This window comes from Pelodiscus sinensis, chromosome 4 (genome assembly GCF_049634645.1).
Source record: "Pelodiscus sinensis isolate JC-2024 chromosome 4, ASM4963464v1, whole genome shotgun sequence".
Classification (NCBI taxonomy): domain Eukaryota; kingdom Metazoa; phylum Chordata; order Testudines; family Trionychidae; genus Pelodiscus; species Pelodiscus sinensis.
The window spans coordinates 109159437-109180769 of NC_134714.1; the positions used below are offsets into that span (position 1 = coordinate 109159437).

Genomic DNA, 21333 nt, shown 5'->3' on the forward strand with positions numbered 1-21333 from the left:
CGGTACTTTTTAGTTGCCAAATACTTAATCTTGCCCTAAAAGCAATTAATGATTCCATTCACTTCAGAAGGACTAGTCATGTAAGTAAGTCAGTTGGTACTGGGCCCTAAATCTGTCCTTTCCATTTCCAAGAATTTAATTTGCAAGATAATGTACATACCGGTAACTTTCACTCAGAGGCACACATCTATGACTTAACTATAATATCAATATTTTTAAAAGGCATGTAATCTATAGACCTATACTATGAATACTTCTGACTGCACACTTTGCTGAATATATATTTAAGTCAAAGTGATTTCCCCAAAATTAAGAAAACATAATACCATTAAAGACTGAGTTGAGTCATAATTGTTTATTTAAAAAAATCCCTTTTCTCCTACCCGTAAGTACCACCAAGGCCCTGATTTTGCTAGTTATTACATCTGGTCAGATCTCTGTGTTTGTGCAAAGCTCCAATTATAGGATTAGGGCCATAGTACAACCAATGGGAGTTAAATGGGTGTAAAGCTAAGCACATGTGTAAATGCTTCCAGGATGAGGTAAAAAAAATTACTCACATAAGATACAGAATCCAAGTCCTTACTGTTATAGTGTTTAATTATAAAATATTACCATAGCTAAATTACTGAAGGTTATAGAAAAGTTTCACAGTCATCTAAAAAAGAACTCAAAAGATCCCAGACCACAATTATCACGGGCAGTTTGCTCAGAGGATGTTTGGCATTAAGTGGAAAAGAAAAGTGATTATAGATACCTCAAGCAGTTATTGTTTGTGGCTTCTAGGTACTACAGTAGTGATGGGGAAATATGAAATTTTTAAAAGTAAATAATTAAGCAAACTGTGTATTGTGGCTCTTCCAGGCAGGTGTAACAGTTCAGTCTGACCTGTATAGATATATGTAAACATTATGACAAACCCGAAAAAAAACCCAAGGGAAAGTCTAAGCCAAACTACTTTTCTATAAGAACACGCTGGTGACAGTTAAAAGGAGGAAAAGCATCTAATTCTCTTTATATGGATGCCCGCTATTTCCGAGAGCCCGTAGATTTTAAAGCAACTGCGTACTACTTTCCCACTACCTCTGCAAAAATCTGAATGGGGCAAAAAACCAAACCAAACCAAACCCAACCCTTCCCGCCCCCCCCAAAAACCCACCCGTTGAGGGTGTTAAAAGACTAGAAACACCTCCAGGTCCTGCTGGGAGTGCGGCACGCAAGCAGAGGCGGGAGAGAAGATAATGTTCAAAAGCAAGAAGAGTAAAACTGGGCCCCTCGGCCCACTTCGCTCCAGACGCGGCGGGGCCAACAGTGGCTGGCTGAGTATTCCGCCTAGATCTTATAAGGGCGCGAACTTCCCGCAGCCCAGGGGGCACGGGTAATAACTGACTCTGTCAGCGGGGGGATCCCGGACCATGGGATCAGCAGGCAGGGGCCCAGTCTGAGGCCGAGTTAGGAGCCGCGCACACGGCCGGTGCCAGAGTTGGGAGTTACTGAGTGGGGGGAAGGGAGTCCACGGCTGTAGTGAGGGGCTGCCCGCTAGGCGCTGTAACCACGCCCCCCGGGGCCTCACGCACTCGATTCCCCCCCCCATCCATCGCACAGGAGCTGGCCGAACGTGGGGCTGCGCGCGAGCTGTGCTCCTGTTTCCTCGGCCCAGCAGGCCAGCGACCGCTACTGTGCGGCGGCCGTTAAACTCCAACCGCTCTTTCGGCGCGTGCCGCCGCTTCCGCGCACGCCGTGTGCAGCTGCAGCTGGAGGGCTCCGTCCCGTTCCCCCTCCCGCTCTGGGGTTCTGCCAGGCGCCCTTGCAGCCGGCGGGCGCGGGGAGGCGACAGCGAGTCCCTGCATAGCCGATCCGACTCGGAGAGACTTTTACCTTCTCTCGCTTTTCCCTTCGTTACCCACCATGCTCCGGACTCCGGCGCTCAGTAAGGGAAAGGAGCCCGCGACGGACCCGAGAGTTTTCCCCCGGCGGAGATGAGGGAGGCAGCGCCGGGCAGCGGGCGAAGGAGTTGACTAGACCCTGCTCCCGCCAGACCACCATGAGGGAAGAGAGAGAAGCCGCCGCCTCCCACCACGGACCCAGCAAACTCTCCCAGCCGCCGCCGAAGGACGGCGGTGGGGTGGCTGCTCCGCTGGCTCGCCACGGCAGCGGGCCGGAGAGCCTGAGGAACGGCTACGTGAAGGGCTGCGTGACTCCCCTCAGGCAGGACCCGCCGCGGGGCTTCCTCTCCCTGCTCCTGCTCCCCGCCACCTCGTCCCGGGCTCTGCTCAGCCTGGGCGCCCTGGCCGCCTTTGTCCTCTCGCTCCTGCTCTCCTACGGCAGGGGCAACCCCCCGGCGCTGCGCACCCTGCTAGGACTGTCCCACTGCCTCAGCCCCCTCTTCAGCATCGCCTGTGCCTTCTTCTTCCTCACCTGCTACCTGGCCCGGGCCAAGCGCGAGGAGCCCGGCGGCGGCACCAGCCTCTGGTGGCTGCTGGCTCTGCCCCTCTGCTGTTACTCGGGGGACATCGTGGCGCTGCAGTGGCTGTTATCCGCGGAAGGGCCCCGGGACTCGCCGCAGGGCCCCGCCGAGCTGCAGATGGTGGCGGGCAGGCTGCTGACCGTGCTGGGCTCGGTGGCGGCGCTGACCCTGCTGCAGAGCACCCTCAAGCTCCGCCGAAGCCTCCTGGTCTTGGTCTTCTCCAGCCTGGTCTGGCTGGTCTCGCTCACTAGCCTCAGCTCGCTGCCCCCAACCCTCAGACCGCTGCTGGCCGGCTCGGTCGGGATGGCCGGCTGCCTCCTGGCACTGCTGGCTTGGCAGCGCGGCATCTTCACTGCTCAGAGCCGTGGAGAGCAGCCCCAGCATCACCACGCGCGGCTCCCCTGCGTGGAGGAGAAAGTGCCTGTGATCAGACCCAGGAGGAGGTCTAGCTGTGTGTCCTTAGGAGAAACGCCAGCCAGCTACTACGGTAGTGGCAAAATGTCCAGGAGACCTTCGTTGCCTTGTATTTCCAGAGAACAGGTAGGTCTCCCAGAACTGAGCGGGGCGGGGGAATGTAGCGCTGGTGGGGAAGGGGGAGAGGAAAGCAAGCTTAAAAACTTTCAGAGAGGAACCAGTGCAAGTGTCTAACTTTGTGTAAGTGCGCGCGCTCCCATTAGATACTGGCACGTGTTTGCAGGAGGGCAGTGTCAAGATTTCCTTAGCGGTAATAAGTGGAGAAATAAGGCGTTGGGCGCATATTGGTTCATCTCTGCGTTTGTGGGAGATCATTCTTCTGTGCATCCCTTAACATTGAATTTGTAATTCGACTCAGTTATTCCCTGCAGCGTACAAGGGCTTGCACATTGTGTATGTGTATGAGGTTGGCAGACCTTACTTGTGTAAAGATAACCTTAAGCACGACCCTTTTAGGTATCAGATGACATTATTATGAGTATAATTAATAATAGTTTTGACTGGCATTTTAAAGCACTAAGCCGCTGTTTCGCCTTCTGAGAGACTACGAACGAAACTTTCCAGTTGCACAGCAGTTTGTTTCTTTCCACCTTCTTTGAGCTGGTGTGACTTCAAGTACCGGGGAAAAATCAGACTTTTGAAGATATTACTTCCAACTAGTTGACATTTTTCTGTACATGGTGAATGTCTCTCTTTCTACTAAGTTAATGTAGTTGCTTCTCAACTAAATTAGGAACCAAGGTTAGAGAACTGTTGAATCAAGTCTGGAAGGATGCATAAAACGTTCAGGTGTTTTTCTTTAAGGCAAGTCTTGCTCTTTTCTACTTTGGGCAAAACTCTGTGCAGTGTAAATCTTTACTGCAAGCTCCGTGTGGGAGTTGAGTCTGTTTGTATCTTGGAAATTACACGTGAACTCTAGGAACACTGGGTTATGCTGCTGATGGAATTGGCCCGGGGCTGCTTGAAGTGGAAAATCATCCCGTCAAAGAACGAAGAATACAAGTTTTTTTTTAAATAAACCCATAAACGAAGCCTGGCTTATAAGACAAGAAAACATTGTTACAGAAAATTCCGTCTATTGCTGCATCTGAGATTCAGAGGCTCCAAATAAACTAAGCTTGTCTAGTTTTGCATTCGTGTGTATTTCCTAATGCATCTGGTGCAATTGTTTCCCAGAGCTCCCTCCCCTACTGTAATTTATTAGGTGAGTCTGAAGCCAAGCAGGGAAAGATGAGCCAAGCTGAGAGAAATCCTTGACTTGGACATTTACATTGCAGAGGAATACATCATTAGTCGGTTTAGAAATATGTTCACATTTTGAGGTTCTTTATCAATGTAATAGGTTCATTTAAAGTTCAAATTAAATGTTTTAGAAACAGTTTTATGTAGGCAGTTTTAAGCTGTAAATTGGTAATATTCATAATGTGAATGAGGATTTCATACCTGTGTCATACCTTTCAAATATATAAGGAATATAATGTAGTTTTCTTGTTCAACCCTCTTTTTTGTTCTAGTTAAATAGTAAATGTAGTACTTGACTTCAGTTGAGTAGCTTCTGTGTCCACAGGAATATCTGCAGTATAGGAAGCATACAATATGCTAATAAGTTTTTGAATTTTTTTTATAGATGGCAAAGTATATTAGTTTTAATGTAGTTTGGCAAATACTGCCTTAGGTATTCAGCTGACTTTCTAGAAGTTTCTGTAAACTTTGAGCCAAACTAGATATGTAGTGTTTGAAAACCATGATAAATATCAACCTTAGTAAAATACACTGAATGTTTAACAAATGTTGAAGTCATGGGTGTTGGTAAACAGTATAATTGCTCATAGGTATTCAGATTTTGATGTTTTCCATTTCCAGAAAAGTAAATAAGAGCAGTATATTGTAGCCCTTTACTTTCCTATATTTTTAAGGAGTAGATTATGCTTTATGGTAAATCTTTTTCATTAAGTAAATAGTTATTAACAGATATCTTTCATACATTTGGAGTACTTTGATTTAGAAATACTATACAGGTGGAAGTGTATTTTTATCAATGCTGGAGTAAAGACAAAGCAGTGAAATTTCTTACTTTGCATTTGACTCAGAGAAGATGGTCCTTGCAAAGTTAATAAAATGTCAAATGCATTCACTTTAAAAAAAAAATCAATACTTTGAGATTTTATCTGAAATTTAAAAAACACTGTATGCTTATTTGAATGTTTTTGCAACAGAGCCATTATTGAAACAGAAGTAAAAAATTGAATTAAAATGTAAACTTATTTTTGGAATATCATTGTCTCTTAAAGAATTGTGTTTATTAATAAAAATCAATAATATACATTTTTGCAATATTAACATTTTCAAGTAGTTAATTTACATTAATACGTATGAGTAGTGTTTAAAAAGTTCAGAGGAATACAAAGAATGTAGTATAAACCCACAATGGTATGAATGTGCTTTAGTAGTCTTGAGAGGGCTAAGTTACTATGGTGATGTGTTTTGTAAGAATATTAATGTAATATACTGAAATTATATACGTTTCAGGAAAGTAAAGGAAAGTAAAACTGCAAAGAGTTGACAGAGTCTGGAAAAAATAGTGAATAGTTGTCTGACAACTTGTGTTCTAATTAATTGGTAAAATCCTACGAGAAAATAATTGTATTGAGTTCATATTCTGTTTCTCTTTCCAGTAGTAGGCAAATCTAAAACTAGGGAAGAGGTCTGTGTACGTTGCGGGATGGAGAAACAGCTTCTTGTGTATGTTCTTCTCCAACAGAGATCATTTTGAGAGTCTCTGGCTGCACTGGAAGCTGGAACAGGCCCTATGAATCTGATTCTGTAAATTCTTGCTAACTTGAGTAACCCATGTAGTAAATGTCTGCAGGATCAGGGTCTATTTTGTTCAAGTATGGGAACTAAACTGCTAAAATGCGCTTTAAAATTGCATATGCTTTTGCCATTTGACAATGAATATCCATGCTGTCTCTAGATATCCTATTCTACAGCTTTTTGTCTCCTGCATCTATTGTAAACTCCGCTAACAATTCAATTCTGAAAAGCTGACAACTCATGTACTTGTTTTCCTAATTTAAAATACGCTATACTGAAAAGGTTTATTTTTAGAAAACACAAAACTTAAACTTGGTTATAAAAATAAATTCAAATCCGCAAAAGGGTAGCTACATGGTTAATTTTAAGTCTAAGTTTCAAATAAGCACAGCTTTTTCAAACATTTCAAGCTCTGAACATGTTAGTTTTTCTAACCTTCATTGAAATAAATTAAACATTTAAAAATGTGCACTTCATGTAACTACTTCTGTGTTCATCTTGAAACCAGCATTACATTCATTATTTCTTGTTTAGTGTGATAAAAAATATTTACAGAACAAGCAATCAAAACAGTTCCTGCCCTCGTGATATTAATCTGGTAGTGTAGTTCTACTCTCACTGAAGTCAAAGGGAGTTTTATCTTGTCCTTTATGGGAGTAATATCAGTCCCAAAGAAGGGCTGATCTTACAATTCTTTACAGGACCACTCTCATGAATGTTAAAGGGACTGGTTGCCTGAATATAGTATTAATATATTCCAGCTCTTGTTGAGATCTGTGGAACATGAGGAATTCAGAGTTGACACCCTCAATAGTAGTGGACAGTATTATAAATCTTGTAAATATCCAATATGTTTATGTGGCTTATTGTCCTGAAAAGTGCTATAATCAGGGGTGAAAATACCCTAAATGTCTCGCTCATGGTGACATAGGGGAGGGGCAGAGGAGGAACGCAGCAGGCTCTGCACTTTTTCCTCTTTTCCTAATCACAGGAAGCAGGAAAAGCAACAAGGACCTGATTGTGATCCTCTGAAATGGTGGCAAGGAGGGGCTTTGGGCTGGTGCAGTCCCAGAGCGGGGAGTGTCCTCAGCCAGCCCCTCTAACCAGCCTCTTTAACCTGCCTTGCTGCCTGCTTCTGAGTGTGGCAGTCTGCAGGAAGCTGGGGGTTGGGAGCTCTCTATCCTTCCCACTGCAGCTGAGTGCCCCAGCCCACTGGCCAACTTCTTGCCAGAGTGCCACACAAGAGCGCACTGGCTTACTTTCACCTCTGGCTATAATATGCTGTTGCTTGTCTTTAATCTATATATTAGGAAGAAATATATTTGCTATTCAAGATATCTGTATGGGATGTGACTGGGCTCACTGAGTAAACAAGATCTACTGGGTGGAAGATAGTGTCTTGGGCTTCGTCTAAACTACATCCCTCTGTTGGCAGAGGGATGTAAATTAGATGTATTGAAAGTGCAAATAAAGCCGGGATTTAAATATCCTGTGCTTCACTTGCATAAAGGAGGCTGCTGGTTTTTTTCAAAATGGGGCTTTTTGAAAAACAACGGCAGTTTAGACGGGGCATTTTCGACAGAATATCCCTTTTCGAAAGATCCTGTACAAAAAATGAGTACAGGATCTTTCTAAACAGGGCGTTTCTATCGAAAATGACCTGTCTAAACTGCCATTTTTTTAAAAGCCCCATTTCAAAAAAAGTGGCGGCCTCCATTATGCAAATGAAGTGTGGGATATTTAAATCCCGGCTTCATTTGCACTTTCGATACGTCTAATTTACATCCCTCTGCCGACAGAGGGGTATAGTTTAGGCACACCCTTGCAGAAAAAAATTCCTTTCCTCCCATTTTTATGTCTGGGTTAGGGGTGTGACTGAAATAATAAATGCCCAAAAAACAAAGCTAATTTTCCCTGGCTATTTGACTTGTTTAGATGTGCAGGAAGCTTAGCATGTTTCATCCAAGCAATTATTTTCATTTTACCCTCTTCTACTTAGATGAAAGATGATCATGTGGTTAAAACACTGGCCTGGAGATCTGAGTTAAATTCCATAGACATTCTGTGTGATTTCAGACAACTCGTCCCAATACAAGTTTAAATAGATAGGTAACATGAAGTTAATAGGATTACTTGTATGTGAACACCTTGTTTCACTGAGGCCTTAGTCTCTATGCTGTTTCCTATTTCTAAAGTAGGCATAAACATACCTGGATATTTTTCTGACTTACTTATTTATCTTGTAAGCTCTTTGAGTAGGGTGTGTGTGTGTATATATATATATATATATATATATATATATATATATATATATAGTACATGTTTAAAAAATTAAAACACTAAAATCAGTCAAAGCCCAGAACTTTGTTAAATGCCACTCAATTATTTATTATAATTAAACGATTTGGTACACATTTTAGAGTCTGGCTTTTTAAAATTATCCCTATTTTAAAATGATTGCAATGACAGACCAAGCAGGTGTAATCATACAAAAACTATTTGTGCAACTGTCACTAACAAGGGCTCTCTGTTTCTTAAATTGTCTTTTGTACATATAAAAGGAAGTTAAAAGCAGTATTTTAAAATATGAGGTTAGAGGGTACAATGCGCACACTACTCCAGGTCTGGGCAAAATACGGCCGGTGAGCCATATCTGGCCCGCCCATTGGTTGGTTTCTGGCCAATAACAGGCAGTCATGAAGCACCACCCGCCCTCCCCTCCAGTGCTCGTAGTTATTCACAAAGTACATGGCTGCAGTCTGTGCAGGGGTGGGACAGGCTTCTTATCTGCATGCCCGAGAAACTGCGGGGCTGCTGGCTGGTAAGTCTCCTAGCCAGAGCCTGCCTCTGGCACCCTAGCCCCTCCCTTCGCTATCCCTGTGCCCCCTACTCCACATACCCAAATCCTCTGCCCCACTCCTGCACGCATATGCCCTCCCAGATCTGGCACCCCAATCCCCAGCCCCAGATCAATCCCCACCTGCCGTAGCTCACGATCCAAATCTTTGAACCCCAATTCCCTGCACCCCCTCCTGTACCCCAATTCCCTGCCCTAGGTCACAATTCAACCCCCTTCACTCCAATCCAGTGCCTCAAATCACAACCACCTCTTTCACCGAAACTCCTTCCCAGACCCCATACTCCTTCCTGCACCCCAATCAAGGGTGCCATTTCAGAAGGGTAAGGGGGGCAGCAGCTGTGTGCTCCATTACATGGCTTACTCTTCATCCCATTCTCCAGACTCTAAGGAAGTGAGGGGAAAGAGCTTGTATTTCATGCATGCCTCTCATGCTTGGCTGGTGAAGGGAGCTCACTAGCCAGGTGTGAGGCATGCACGAAATGCAAGCACTTACCCATTTTCTTTTGCATCTGGGAAATGGGATGAAAAACTAGCTGCATCCCGGCGCGCACGGCTTCTGCCCCCCTTTGCCCTCCCAAAATGGCGCTTTGGACCCCAATCACTTACCCCACGCTCCTTTCTGCACCCAACCTCCATCCCAGACCCTGCACCTCCTCCATTAATATCATGGGAGAGTGTGGCCCTCGACCATTTTCCAAATTCTTGGAGTGGTCCCCCATCAAAAATTATTGCCTACCCCGGTCTACTCCAACCAGTAAAAGAAGTGTTCACATATGTCCCTTTGCTTAAGCAACCCATTTCATTATTTCTCATTTTCGCCACTTGATCTTAATATAACAAAACTGACTTAAAGATAGTTAAAGATAATATTTAAATGGATATACAATAAAACAAAATAATGAGATGAAGCTCATCTACTCTTCGCTGTTGTTGTTTGGTCAAATAATGTAATGTGTATTTATAATATAGCATTTATTTCCAGTTCTTTTTCTTACATTTATACACTTCCTCAACTTTGAAGTCTGCAGGCGTCTGAGCTTTAGCAGATGCCTTCGCACTAGGACCCATTTCTCTAAACTTTGCTTGCCTGTCATGCTCTCAGAATGGCTCCTCCTCTTCCCATGCTGCCTCATAGTGCCATTTGAGCTCACTGTCTTTTAAAAATTCTCAGATCACACTACTTCTTGGTTAGTCTTCCAGTTCTAATCTCAGCTTTGCTCTCACAACTATGAACATTAATATATTAAAGAGAAAAGAACATTTGTGAGACTAACATAAAATAAATATTTTATATGTCAATCACTACTGTATTCCTCCATTATAGGATACCCCTATTTACTTATCTTTCGCTTTCAATGTCTGATTTAAATGTCAAGCTTCTTAAGGTGGGCTCTGTCTTAATCTTATATATTTCCTTATATTAATAGTAATATTATTACATAATGTATATAATTGTGCTTAAGAACCCTAGTCATGGACCAGGAATCCATTGTGCTTGGTGCATTGTGAAAATTGTTCTTACCTTTAAAGAGCTCACAACATACATATAAGACAAAAGACAATAAGATGGGTACAGAAAGACCAAAAAGGGAGTACAAGAAAACTATGAGACGGTATTGGTCAGTATGATAGGCAGTGGTCTCAGTGTTCCAGCATCCCTAACCATTGACAATTTTTTTTGTAGACTTCAGACCAGAGGAGAATTTTAAGGAGTGATTTGAAGGTGGGTAATGATGTATTTTGTGGTTGTTTACAGGGTCTATTTCCCAAATGTGTGAGAGAGCATGGGAGAAAGCACAGAGGTACTCCTTTGAAAATTTAATAAATGGTTGGTGGAGATAGTAATTGTAGTTAAATCAGAAGCAAGCACTGATGGCTTAATAACGAATGAGAAATCATAGGTAGGATGAGAATTGATTGTGAAGTAGGGATATTAAAAGGTTAACTGGTAAACTGGTATGTATTGCCCTAAATGGGTAATGCTTACTGGTTCCAGTTAACCGGTAACCGGTGGCTGCTCTAGTCCTGCAGAAAGCCTGTTGCAGGCAGGGCGTGCTCACGCGTACAGAGCATTGTCTGGTGGCGGGGAACCTGGGTTTGCTGCGGGTAAGGGTTGCTCCAGTGGGGACTGGAAACCAGGAGCCAACGAGAGCCACAACGCTGGGGCTGGGAGCAGGAGCCCCATGATCTGGGAGCTGCACCAGCCGGGTTGGCGTAACCCCAGCCCAGATCCCACTTCAATAGGTTAATCAATTAAATCAGTGGTTTCCAGCCTTTTTGATAGTGGGGACCAGAGAACCCATTCACAAACTTTTGGTGAACTGGTAACGTTCTATTTGTATATTTGGATGTTCATTGTGTAAATGATGAATATGCAAATAAAACATTGCTGGTCTGCCAAAAGCCAAGCCCCGAGAGCCCTCAGTGCCAGCCCTATCCTCTATAGTTCCCCACTCCTCCACTACCTCCAAGCACCAGCTACTGACCCCAGAGTCCCCTGCACCCAACCTCCTGTGCCAGCCGCAAACCCTCAGAGCCCCCCAATGCAAGCTCCCCATCCCAGGTGCCTCAGTGCCAGGCCTCCCACTACCAGACTCCTGTTTCCAGAGCCCCACTGCAACCAACTCCCTAGTACCTGACCCCAATATTTAGCTCCATCCCCAAAACCCCTCAGTGGCAGCCCTGCCCCCATAGTCCCCCTCTTCCCCACTACCAGCTCAGCCTCCAGAGCCCCCCCAGCATTAGCCCCACCCTTGGAGCTCCCAGTACCTGCCCTGCTCCCCTCACCTAATGCTGCACTGCTGCCCACGTGACGGTGGCTCTGGGGGCCAGGGCTCGGGTACACCACCAAACGCCTCTTTTCCCACCGTGGATGTTGGGATAGGTGTGTCCTGCCCCTCTTTTCAGCTGACCAATGCCAGATGGGGCAGGGTCTGGAACTGCTGTACCTAGGAGTCAGCCTGAAATTGCAGTGGAAGGGAGAATTAGACCAGTGTTTCTCAACCTTTTTAAATTAAATACCCTTTAAAAAAAATAAGTACCCCAGAACCTACAGTTTTCAGACACACAATTTTTTTTCTACCATTGCAACACATTTGTTTTAACAGCTTAATTGTAGCCAGGCAGGCGATGAAATTTTTGGGTGTAAAATGTACAAAAATAATAAAGCACTATGTAAAACTTATAACAAAAATTCAGTTTTACCCCAATTTCAATTGTGTTGACATTTCCCCCCCCGAGTACTCGTGCCACAGGTTGAGAAACACTGCTCTAGACTGCCAGTAAGTATTGAGTGCTGTAGTACAAAAGAACTTTATAAGGCAATTCAAACAATTTTGGAGGGGTCTTCCATGTTGAGGTGAGCTACTGGTTTCTTTGTCTTCATATTTAATACTCCCTCTCTAAACCTTGCTCAGATTATCTTCTGTACTGAAGACTTACAGTTATTGAGCTTTTATTTCCTTTTCTCAAATTCCATGACCGTTTACCCCCCCCCCATTCTCTTTCTGAGGTTCTTGCTAATCACTTTTTCTTCCCGTATGGATTCAAAGTGGCCCTCCCTTACTGTCTCCATTGAAGATGTTGGCACCACAGGGGTTAAAACCCTCAATCCCATTACATGGTGGGCATGTTTATTGTAGTGACAGGTACAGAAAGAAGAAAGAGCAGTAAAAAATACATTTTGGGTAACAGCTGTAACAATGTGCTGATATTTTATGTAGGACTAAACTTCACGTGGTAAATAGCCAAAAATCAGACTACGGAGGCATGCCAAAATATAGAGAGATTGCAAGGTATTTTAAATTCCCTCAGGCTATGTCTACACAGCAGCGTTATTTTGGAATAACTAACGTTATTCCAAGTAACAAAGAGCATGTCTATACTGCAGGCTATTATTTTGAAATATTGGCAAGCTGGAGGACTTCTTACTCCAACTCCTGTAACCTTCATTTTATGAGGAGTAAGGGAATTCAAAGGAAGAGCAGTCTTCCTTTGACTTTCTGCTATGTAGACAGTGCCAAAAACCAAATTAAACTCTTTTGACTTAAGCTGTGCAATTGGTGTAGCTCAAGTTACATAGCTTAATTCGACTTCAGCGCTGCTGTGTAGACGTATCCTCGGAGGTGTTAACTCTTTGCACTCAAATCAATTACCGCAAAAGTTTATTTTGCAGTGTACTTTGTACCTGATATGCAGGTGTAATAAAAGAAAACTTAAACCAGAGATATTTTTCTGTTTTGACATGCACACTGCAAAGTAGTGCAGCCTTCTTGGGGCTGCCCATATAACTAGTGTTTCCTTCTTCTCTAGTTTGAGGGATCTGGAAGAGGGAGGAGAAATGGACCATCCTGATAAATTGCAGTGCTGCATATTTTCCTGGTTTTGTCTATTGCCATTTTGAACAAGATGCTTCTTTCTCAAGGTGACAGCATCTAATGCAAGGACAGTCTGCAGAGGTGTATGTGAAGTTACGAAACTTCCCTCTGCTGGTACCCCTACCAATTTCACAGCCACACACTCGCCTATCCATCCTCCATATAGAAGTATCTAAGGGTATGTCTACACTACCCCCCTAGTTCGAACTAGGGGGGTAATGTATGCATACCGAACTTGCAAATGAAGCCCGGGATTTGAATTTCCCGGGCTTCATTTGCATAAGCGGGGAGCCGCCATTTTTAAATCCCCGCTGGTTCGAACCCCGTGCAGCGCGGCTACACGGGGCTCGAACTAGGTAGTTCGGACTAGGGTGCCTATTCCGAACTACCACTACACCTCGTTTCACGAGGAGTAACGGTAGTTCGGAATAGGAACCTAGTCCGAACTACCTAGTTCGAGCCCCGTGTAGCCATGCTGCACGGGGTTCGAACCAGCGGGGATTTAAAAATGGCGGCTCCCCCCTTATGCAAATGAAGCCCGGGAAATTCAAATCCCGGGCTTTATTTGCAAGTGCGGTATGCCTACATTACCCTCCTAGTTCGAACTAGGAGGATAGTGTAGATATACCCTAAGTGACTTGGTATAGAAGTATCTAAGTGACTTGGACTCCTAAGTTTCATTGACTTTCAGTGGAACTTAGGCCTTGTCTACTTGTTAAAGTTTTGTAAGGATAACAGGTAATATTTAAACCAGTATAGGTATACTGGGAATAACTTCCTGTGTGGATAAGAGTAGGTTTTTCATTTTCTTAAAAGCTAAACTGAAAAAAGGCATTAATATACTTGAATAAAAGTTTCCCACTTAGACAAGTTCTGAGGCTTCTAAGTATTTAGGTTCTAGTGAAAAAATTATCCTTACTCTGGGTTGCTGTCTAAGGATAATTTTTTCAACCCAGAGTATCTTAAAAGCCTGCTCCAGTTTTGGAAGAAATAGTCATTGTGGGAGCTGACATCTGACTCCAGTAGGACACGCAAACCATCAAAACACTGCACTGTAATGTTAACATGATTGAGGCATTTTCATGCACCACACTGCTCTTCCGCCTCCCTCTCAGAGCTGGAACATTGCAAACAGCTGATTTGTGAGAGAGGGGAGACAGGCAGGGGGTCTGTGGGCTGCAGGTGGAGGTGGGCCACAGGTTACTCACCACTGACCAATACCCTGCTTCGCCCTTCCTGTTCTTGTGTTATACTAAAATAAATGTAATTCGTCTGTTAATCATATAGGGCCCAATGCTGGAAAACAACTGATGTGAGAGACTACTCGGAGGCATATCTGCTCTACTCAGAGCTGTAATAAGGGTGGGGTAAGTGGGGTCCTCGCCCTGGGCACAGTAAGTTTAGGGGCGCAAAATTAAAAATTAGAAAGTTAAAATATTATTTCATTTATATCCACTATCATCTATTTGCAGTCTCAATATATGTGCAATTAACATGTGCAATGAATAAAATTAATACAGAAGATTAAGAATTTTCTCTCTTTTTTGGGCAGGGGCGGGGAGGGGAGGCGCAGTTCAGTAGCTTGCCCCAGGCACAGAAAACCTTAGTTACGGCTCTGGCTCGACTCTGCGTAAGGGTCTACCTATACATGTTTGTTTGAGGGATATGTTCTTCAGACTGTAAACTTTTCTGGGCGAAAGCCTGTTCTGGAATTAATTTAGTACACTTATGGGGTTGTAAAACAATTGTTCTAGTCTGAGAGTAATTCTCATCTACTTTTTTTTTTGTCCAGCCTTTTTTTTTTTTTTTTGGTTATGAAAGGCAAGATTGTGTCTAGCTTTTTCTTGACAATTTAGGGGATTAAGGCATTTTCCACTCTGCCTGATGGCTTGCCTAATGCAGAAGGGGCAGGGATGGGAGGATGCTTTGCTCAACCCCTGTACTTGCCAGTGAGATTAGCCCTTCACTTTTATCTGCTTTCATAGTGGCAGTAAGGGTCAGCTAGACTTCCCTGTTGCAAAGCTTTTGGGCAAAATTCCAAATTTTATTTCAGTGTTCTGACTAACATTTAGACTCAATAATCTAATTCCTACCACTCTTTCAGGCCTGCACCTCTTCGTAGATTGTCTTGTTGGATCTGCTTCCCTTTCTGAAGTGTTTGCAGTGGCTGGTGACCCTGCATGCTTCAGGGAGAGAACAGAGCATCCTCATGGTAATAGATTCATAATTCCCATCCACTGAAAGTCCAGAGGTTATCCCTTGGCATTTTCTGGAACAGAGTTGTAAACTTCATTTTTATGGAATTAATTGTCTCTAGTGTGAGAGGATGAAGGATGCTTGGGTTTTATTCAAGAGTTTTCAAGATAGGAAAATACAGATTTGTATTGAATTTTCATGAAGCTGATTGGAATTGTGATTGTCATCTTAAGCACTACCTGCTTAATATTATTGGTGGTATCCTGTTCATACAAGATAGGTCCTGAATACTTCAGTGGTCCAATATTAGGATGTTAAGGAGCGGGTATTTGGCTAATGGTGGGGTCGATACAATTTGTATCAACTACATAATTAGTCAATAAGGGGAGGCACTCCGCAGAGCCACAGTGAGGGTAGCTCCAGGAGCTGGATTGAGCAGTCCTGGCTTGTGCGGGCTCCACACCCTGTACACTGAGGGTGTTGGGGGGGAACGGTGTTGGGGGGGAACTGGCTTTTAAGGCAGCTCCTCCCAGCACCAGTTCCTGCTTGTCCCCTCTTGCTGCCTCTGATACAGCGAGTAGTCAAGTACAGGCAGTCCCTGACTTACGCGGATCCAACTTATGTCGGATCCGCACTTACGAACGGGGCTTTTCTCGCCCCAGAGCTCGCGGGCGGCGGGACCGCCCAGAGCACAGCGGTCCCGCCACCGCATCCTCCGGGGCAAGAAAAGCTGCTCCGGGTCTCTTTGGTGTGCTGGGGGGGACTCCCCAGCACAGCAGAGAGACCCGAGCAAAGCCGCACAGGTGGCGGGACCCCGCTGCCTGTGCGGCTTTGCTCCTTTGCTCCTATCTCCCTCCGGGGCAAAGGAGCAAAGCCGCACGGGCGGTGGGGTCCCGCTGCCTGGGTGGCTTTGCTCAGGTCTCCCTGCTGTGCTGGGGGGGACTCCCCCAGCACAGCAGGGAGACAGGAGCAAAGCCGCAGAGGCGGCGGGACCTCTGCGCCTCTGCAGCTTTGCTCGGGTCTCCCTGGTCTGCTGGGGGGGGGGGGGGAGGGGAGCGCAGCTAGTGCACCCCCCCGCCAGCAGACCAGACTTTTGTTGTGGGACGCCTGGGGTAGAGCAGCTGGGGTGCTGCCGGCTTCGTCCTGCGGGGACCTACCCGGCAGTGCCCCAGCTGTTCTGTCCCAGGAGTCCAGATTCAGCCGCTGTTGAAACTGATCAGCGGCTGATTCCAGGAAGCTGGGGGCAGAGCAACTCTGTCTAGGGCTTCTTGTAGTCAGCCGCTGATCAGTTTCAGCAGCGGCTGAATCTGGAGCCAGTTCCGACTTACATACAAATTCAACTTAAGAACAAACCTATAGTCCCTATCTTGTACATAACCCGGGGACTGCCTGTAGTGACTCGACTACCCAATAAGCCTAGGCTTTCAAAGCAGTAGCTTACTCAAGCAGTAGCTTACATCCCTATTCCAATGGCTTTTTTAATATACTGGTTTTCAGAGGAGCTCCTTGGTGCCCACTGAAGAACTTGCATACCTTTGGTCATTCCTCAGATTAACTTGGTCCTAGTCCAGCTTCCTGAGAATCTCAGAATTTCGGGGGTACACTTTCATAGCCATCATAGTCATTGGACACAGACTGGCTAACCTAGTGAGGAGGGCTTTAAACTAGGTTCAACGGGGACAGGTGAGCAAAGCCCACAGGTAAGTGGAGAACATGGAGACCTGGGAGATGGGTTGGAAATGGGAGGGAGCGTGGGCTATAATGGCAGAGAGAAAGGAGGGTCAGGGCAAAACTGGGAGGCAAGGTCAAATCAGTGTCTTGGATGCCTATATACAAATGAGAGAAGTATGGTAATAAGCAGGAAGAACTGGAAGTGCTAGTAAACAAGTACAATTATGACATTGTTGGCGTAACAGAAACTAAGTGGGATAATACACACGATTGGAATGTCTGTATAGAAGGGTACAGCTTGCTCAGGAAGGATGGACAGGGGAAAAAAGGGAGGAGGTGTTGCCTTATATATGAAAAATGAACACACTTGGAGTGAGGTGGAGATGCACATAGGACACACAAGTGTTGAGAGTCTCTGGGTTACGCTAAAAAGGGATTAAAAAACAAGGGTGATGTCATGCTAGGAGTCTACTACAGGCCACCTACCCAGGTGGAAGAAGTGGATGAGGCTTTTTTTGAACAACTAACAATATCATCCAAAGCCCAAGATTTGGTGGTATTGGGGGACTTCAGCTATCCAGATACATGTTGGGAAAATAACACAGTGGAGCACAGACTATCCAATAAGTTCTTGGACTGCATTGGAGACAACTTTTTATTTCAGAAGGTTGAAAAAGCTACTGGGGGAAAGCTGTTCTAGATTTGATCCTAACAAATAGGGAGGAACTGGTTGAGAATTTGAAAGTGGAAGGCAGCTTGGGTGAAAGTGATCATGAAATCATAGAGTTCACAATTCTAAGGAAGGGTAGAAGAGAGAACAATAAAATAGAGACAATGGATTTTGGGAAGGCGGATTTTGGTAAGCTCAGAGAGCTGATAGGTAAGGTCCCATGGGAATCAAGACTAAGGGGAAAAACAGCTGAGAAGAGTTGGCAGTTTTTCAAAGGGACATTATTAAGGGCCCAAAAGCAAGCTATTCCGCTGCATCGGAAAGATAGAAAATATGGCAAAAGACCACGTTGGCTTAACCACAAGATCTTACATGATCTAAAAATAAGAAAGGAGTCCTATAAAAATGGAAACTAGGACAAATTACAGAAGATAAATACAGGCAAACAACACAAGAATGCAGGGGCAAGATTAGAAAGGCAAACACACAAAATGAGCCCAAACTAGCTACAGGAATAAAGGGAAACAAGAAGACTTTTTATAAATACATTAGAAGCAAGAGGAAGACCAAGGACAGGGTAGGCCACTGGTCAGTGAGGAGGGAGAAACCGTAACAGGAAACTTGGAAATGGCAGATGTGCTTAATGACTTCTTTGTTTTGGTCCTCACCGAGAAGTCTGAAGATATGCCTAATATAGTGGATGCTAGTGGGAAGGGGGTAGGTTTAGAAGATAAAATAAAAAAAAAGAAGTTAAAAATCACCTAGAAAAGGTAGATGCCTGCAAGTCACCAGGGCCTGATGAAATGCATCCTAGAATACTCAAGGAGCTGATAGAGGAGGTATCTGAGCCTCTAACTATCATCTTTGGAAAATCATGGGAGACAGGAGAGATTCCAGAAGACTGGAAAAAGGCAAATATAGTGCCCGTTTATAAAAAGGGAAATAAGAACAACCCAGGAAACTACAGACCAGTTAGTTTAACTTCTGTGCCAGGGAAGATAATGGAGCAAGTAATTAAGGAAATCATCTGTAAACACTTTGAAGGTGGCAAAGTGATAGGGAACAGCCAGCATGGATTTGTAAAGAACAAATCATGTCAAACCAATCTGATAGCTTTCCTTGATAGGATAACGAGTCTTGTGGATAAGGGCGAAGCGGGGGATGTGGCATACCTAGACGTTAGGTATGGCGTTTCACACCGTCTCACTAGACAGTCTTATCAATAAACTAGGTAAATACAACTTAGATGGGGCTACTATAAGGTGGGTGCATAACTGGCTGGATACCCATACCCAGAGAGTAGTTATTAATGGTTCACAATCCTTCTGGAAAGATATAACAAGTGGGGTTCCGCAGGGGTCTGTTTTGGGATCGGCTCTGTTCAATATCTTCATCAATGATTTAGATATTGGCATAGAAAGTACGCTTATTATGTTTACAGATGATACCAACCTGGGAGGGGTTGCAACTGCTTTGGAGGATAGGGTCATAATTGAAAATGATCTGGACAAATTGGAGCAATGGTCAGAGGTAAACAGGATGAAGTTTAATAAAGACAAATGTAAAGTGCTCCAGTTAGGAAGGAACAATCAGTTGCACACATACAGAATGGGAAGTGACTGCCTAGGAAGGAGTACGACAGAAAGGGATCTATGGGTTATAGTGGACCACAAGCCGAATATGAGTCAGCAGTGTGATGCTGTGGCAAAGAAAGCAAACAAGATTCTGGGATGCATTAACAGGTGTGTTGTGAGCAAGACACGAGAAGTCATTCTTCCGCTCTACTCTGCGCTGGTTAGGCCTCAGTTGGAGTATTGTGTCCAGTTCTGGGCACCGCATTTCAAGAAGGATGTTGGAGAAATTGGAGAGGGTCCAGAGAAGAGCAACAAGAATGATTAAAGGTCTAGAGAACATGACGTATGAAGGAAGGCTGAAAGAATTGGGTTTGTTTAGTTTAGAAAAGAGAAGATCGAGGTGGGACATGATAGCCGTTTTCAGATATCTAAAAGGGTGTCATGAGGAGGAGGGAGAAAACTTGTTCATCTTGGCCTCTGAGGATAGAACAAGAAGCAATGGGCTTAAACTGCAGCAAGGGAGGTTTAGGTTGGACATTAGGGAAAAGTTCCTAACTGTCAGGGTAGTTAAACACTGGAATAAATTGCCCGGGGGGGTTGTGGAATCTCCATCTCTGGAGATATTGAAGAGTAGGTTAGATAAATGTCTATCAGGGATGGTCTAAACAGTATTTGGTCCTGCCATGGGGGCAGGGGACTGGACTCGATGACCTCGAGGTCCTTTCCAGTCCTAGTATTGTTTGATTCTGTGATATACTAAGTCTTTAGCTGATCTGTATCATCCTGGCTTGATGAAACTATTCCATGTAGAGTAGAGTCCTGATTATCCGACCTTTGCTTACCCAACATTCCGCTTTATCCGACATAGCCATTCGACGTGCTATTTATGCGTCCATGCATCACATGCCGCCATGGTCGTAGCTTCGTTTGTTCCTCTGCGATAGTGATTTATGTTTGTGCTGTGATTGTGTTTCATTTTTCAAATTGTGTGTTCCCCTTACTGTAATATGTGTTCCCCTTACTGTAATATAATTTTATTGTTTGAAGAACGTGGCAAGTGAAAGAGGGAAAAAAAGTGGTTTTTTCCATTGAACAAAAACTTGAAGTCTTAAAGAGACTAGACACAGGCGAGTCCATGCTAAAAATTTAATCCGAACTCGGTGTGGGGCGAGTTACAGTTGGTGACTGGAAGAGGAAAGAAGTGAGTTAGAAAAGTGGTTTTCTGATCAAGCCTCAAGACAAGGACTGAAGGACAGAAAAACTATGAAGAAATGTGAATATGAGAAAGTGAGTGAAGCTTTGTTATTATGGTTCACACAGCAAAGAGATAAGGGCATGCCTATTACAGTCCCGATTCTGCAAGAGAAAGCTCTGATTTTCCAAAAGGAATTTAATGAAGGGGAACCTGATTTCACGGCTAGTGTAGGCTGGCTTGATCGCTGGAAAAATATATATGGGTTAAGGCAGCTCAGTATATGTGGCAAAAAATTATCGGCAAATCAGGAAGGGTTTCTGAAATTTAAAGCTAAATTTCATTGTCTCATCGACAATGAAGGATTATCAGGTGAGTGGATGAAACAGGCTTAAAATATAAAATGCTGCCTTCAAAATCTCTACCTTTCCGGGCTGAAGCTTCAGCTCCTGGGTATAAACGAAGTAAAGAAAGAGTGACGATTCTAGCCTGTAGTAACACTACTGGTAACCACAAACTAAAACTCACATTTATTGGAAAGGTGAAAAAACCACGAGCTTTCAAAAACCTAGCCATGACTGCTCTACCAGTTTCATACAAGAATCAGAGGAATGCATGAATGGATTCAGCAATTTTCCGAGGCTGGTTTTTCAATGAATTTGTTCCTTCAGTAGAACAATTTTCGAAATAGCAAAACCTATCAAGGAAAGCAGTCCTTGTCATTGATAATGCGCCATCTCATCCTCATGAGGATGAACTGATCAATGGGGACACGAGAGTAATTTTTCTTCCTCTTAATATCACCATTGTTTCAGCCTATGGACCAGGGTGTGCTTGAAGCGTTAAAGAAAAAATATCATCATAAGCTATTAACTACGCTCATTGAGGCGATAGATGATGGAAGTGGTATGCTAGATAATCTAAGGACAGTGAACATAAAAGATGTTATTTATTGGATCACACAATCACGGGAAGAGATTGAACCGCAAACTCTGGCAAGATCATGGAGAAAGTTACTTTTAGAAGATGAAAATATACA

The 21333-nt window shown here is 44.1% G+C and overlaps 1 protein-coding gene across 7 annotated transcripts in view; it reads left to right on the plus strand.

The window, feature by feature from the left end:
• Positions 1 to 1353: 1353 nt before the first annotated feature.
• The window catches only part of PDE3B (phosphodiesterase 3B), a 281272-nt gene continuing 261292 nt past the window's right edge, over positions 1354 to 21333 (plus strand). For 3 of the 7 annotated variants that reach the window (XM_075928018.1, XM_075928022.1, XM_075928021.1), the window contains exons 1-2: positions 1354 to 3007; positions 10300 to 10338. In XM_075928018.1, coding sequence (XP_075784133.1) covers positions 2045 to 3007; positions 10300 to 10338 — 1002 coding nt within the window. In that variant the 5' untranslated portion in view covers positions 1354 to 2044. The remainder of the gene's footprint in view (positions 3008 to 10299; positions 10339 to 21333) is intronic. The other 4 variants (XM_075928019.1, XM_014575138.3, XM_006126297.4 and 1 more) reach the window with 4 other exon arrangements.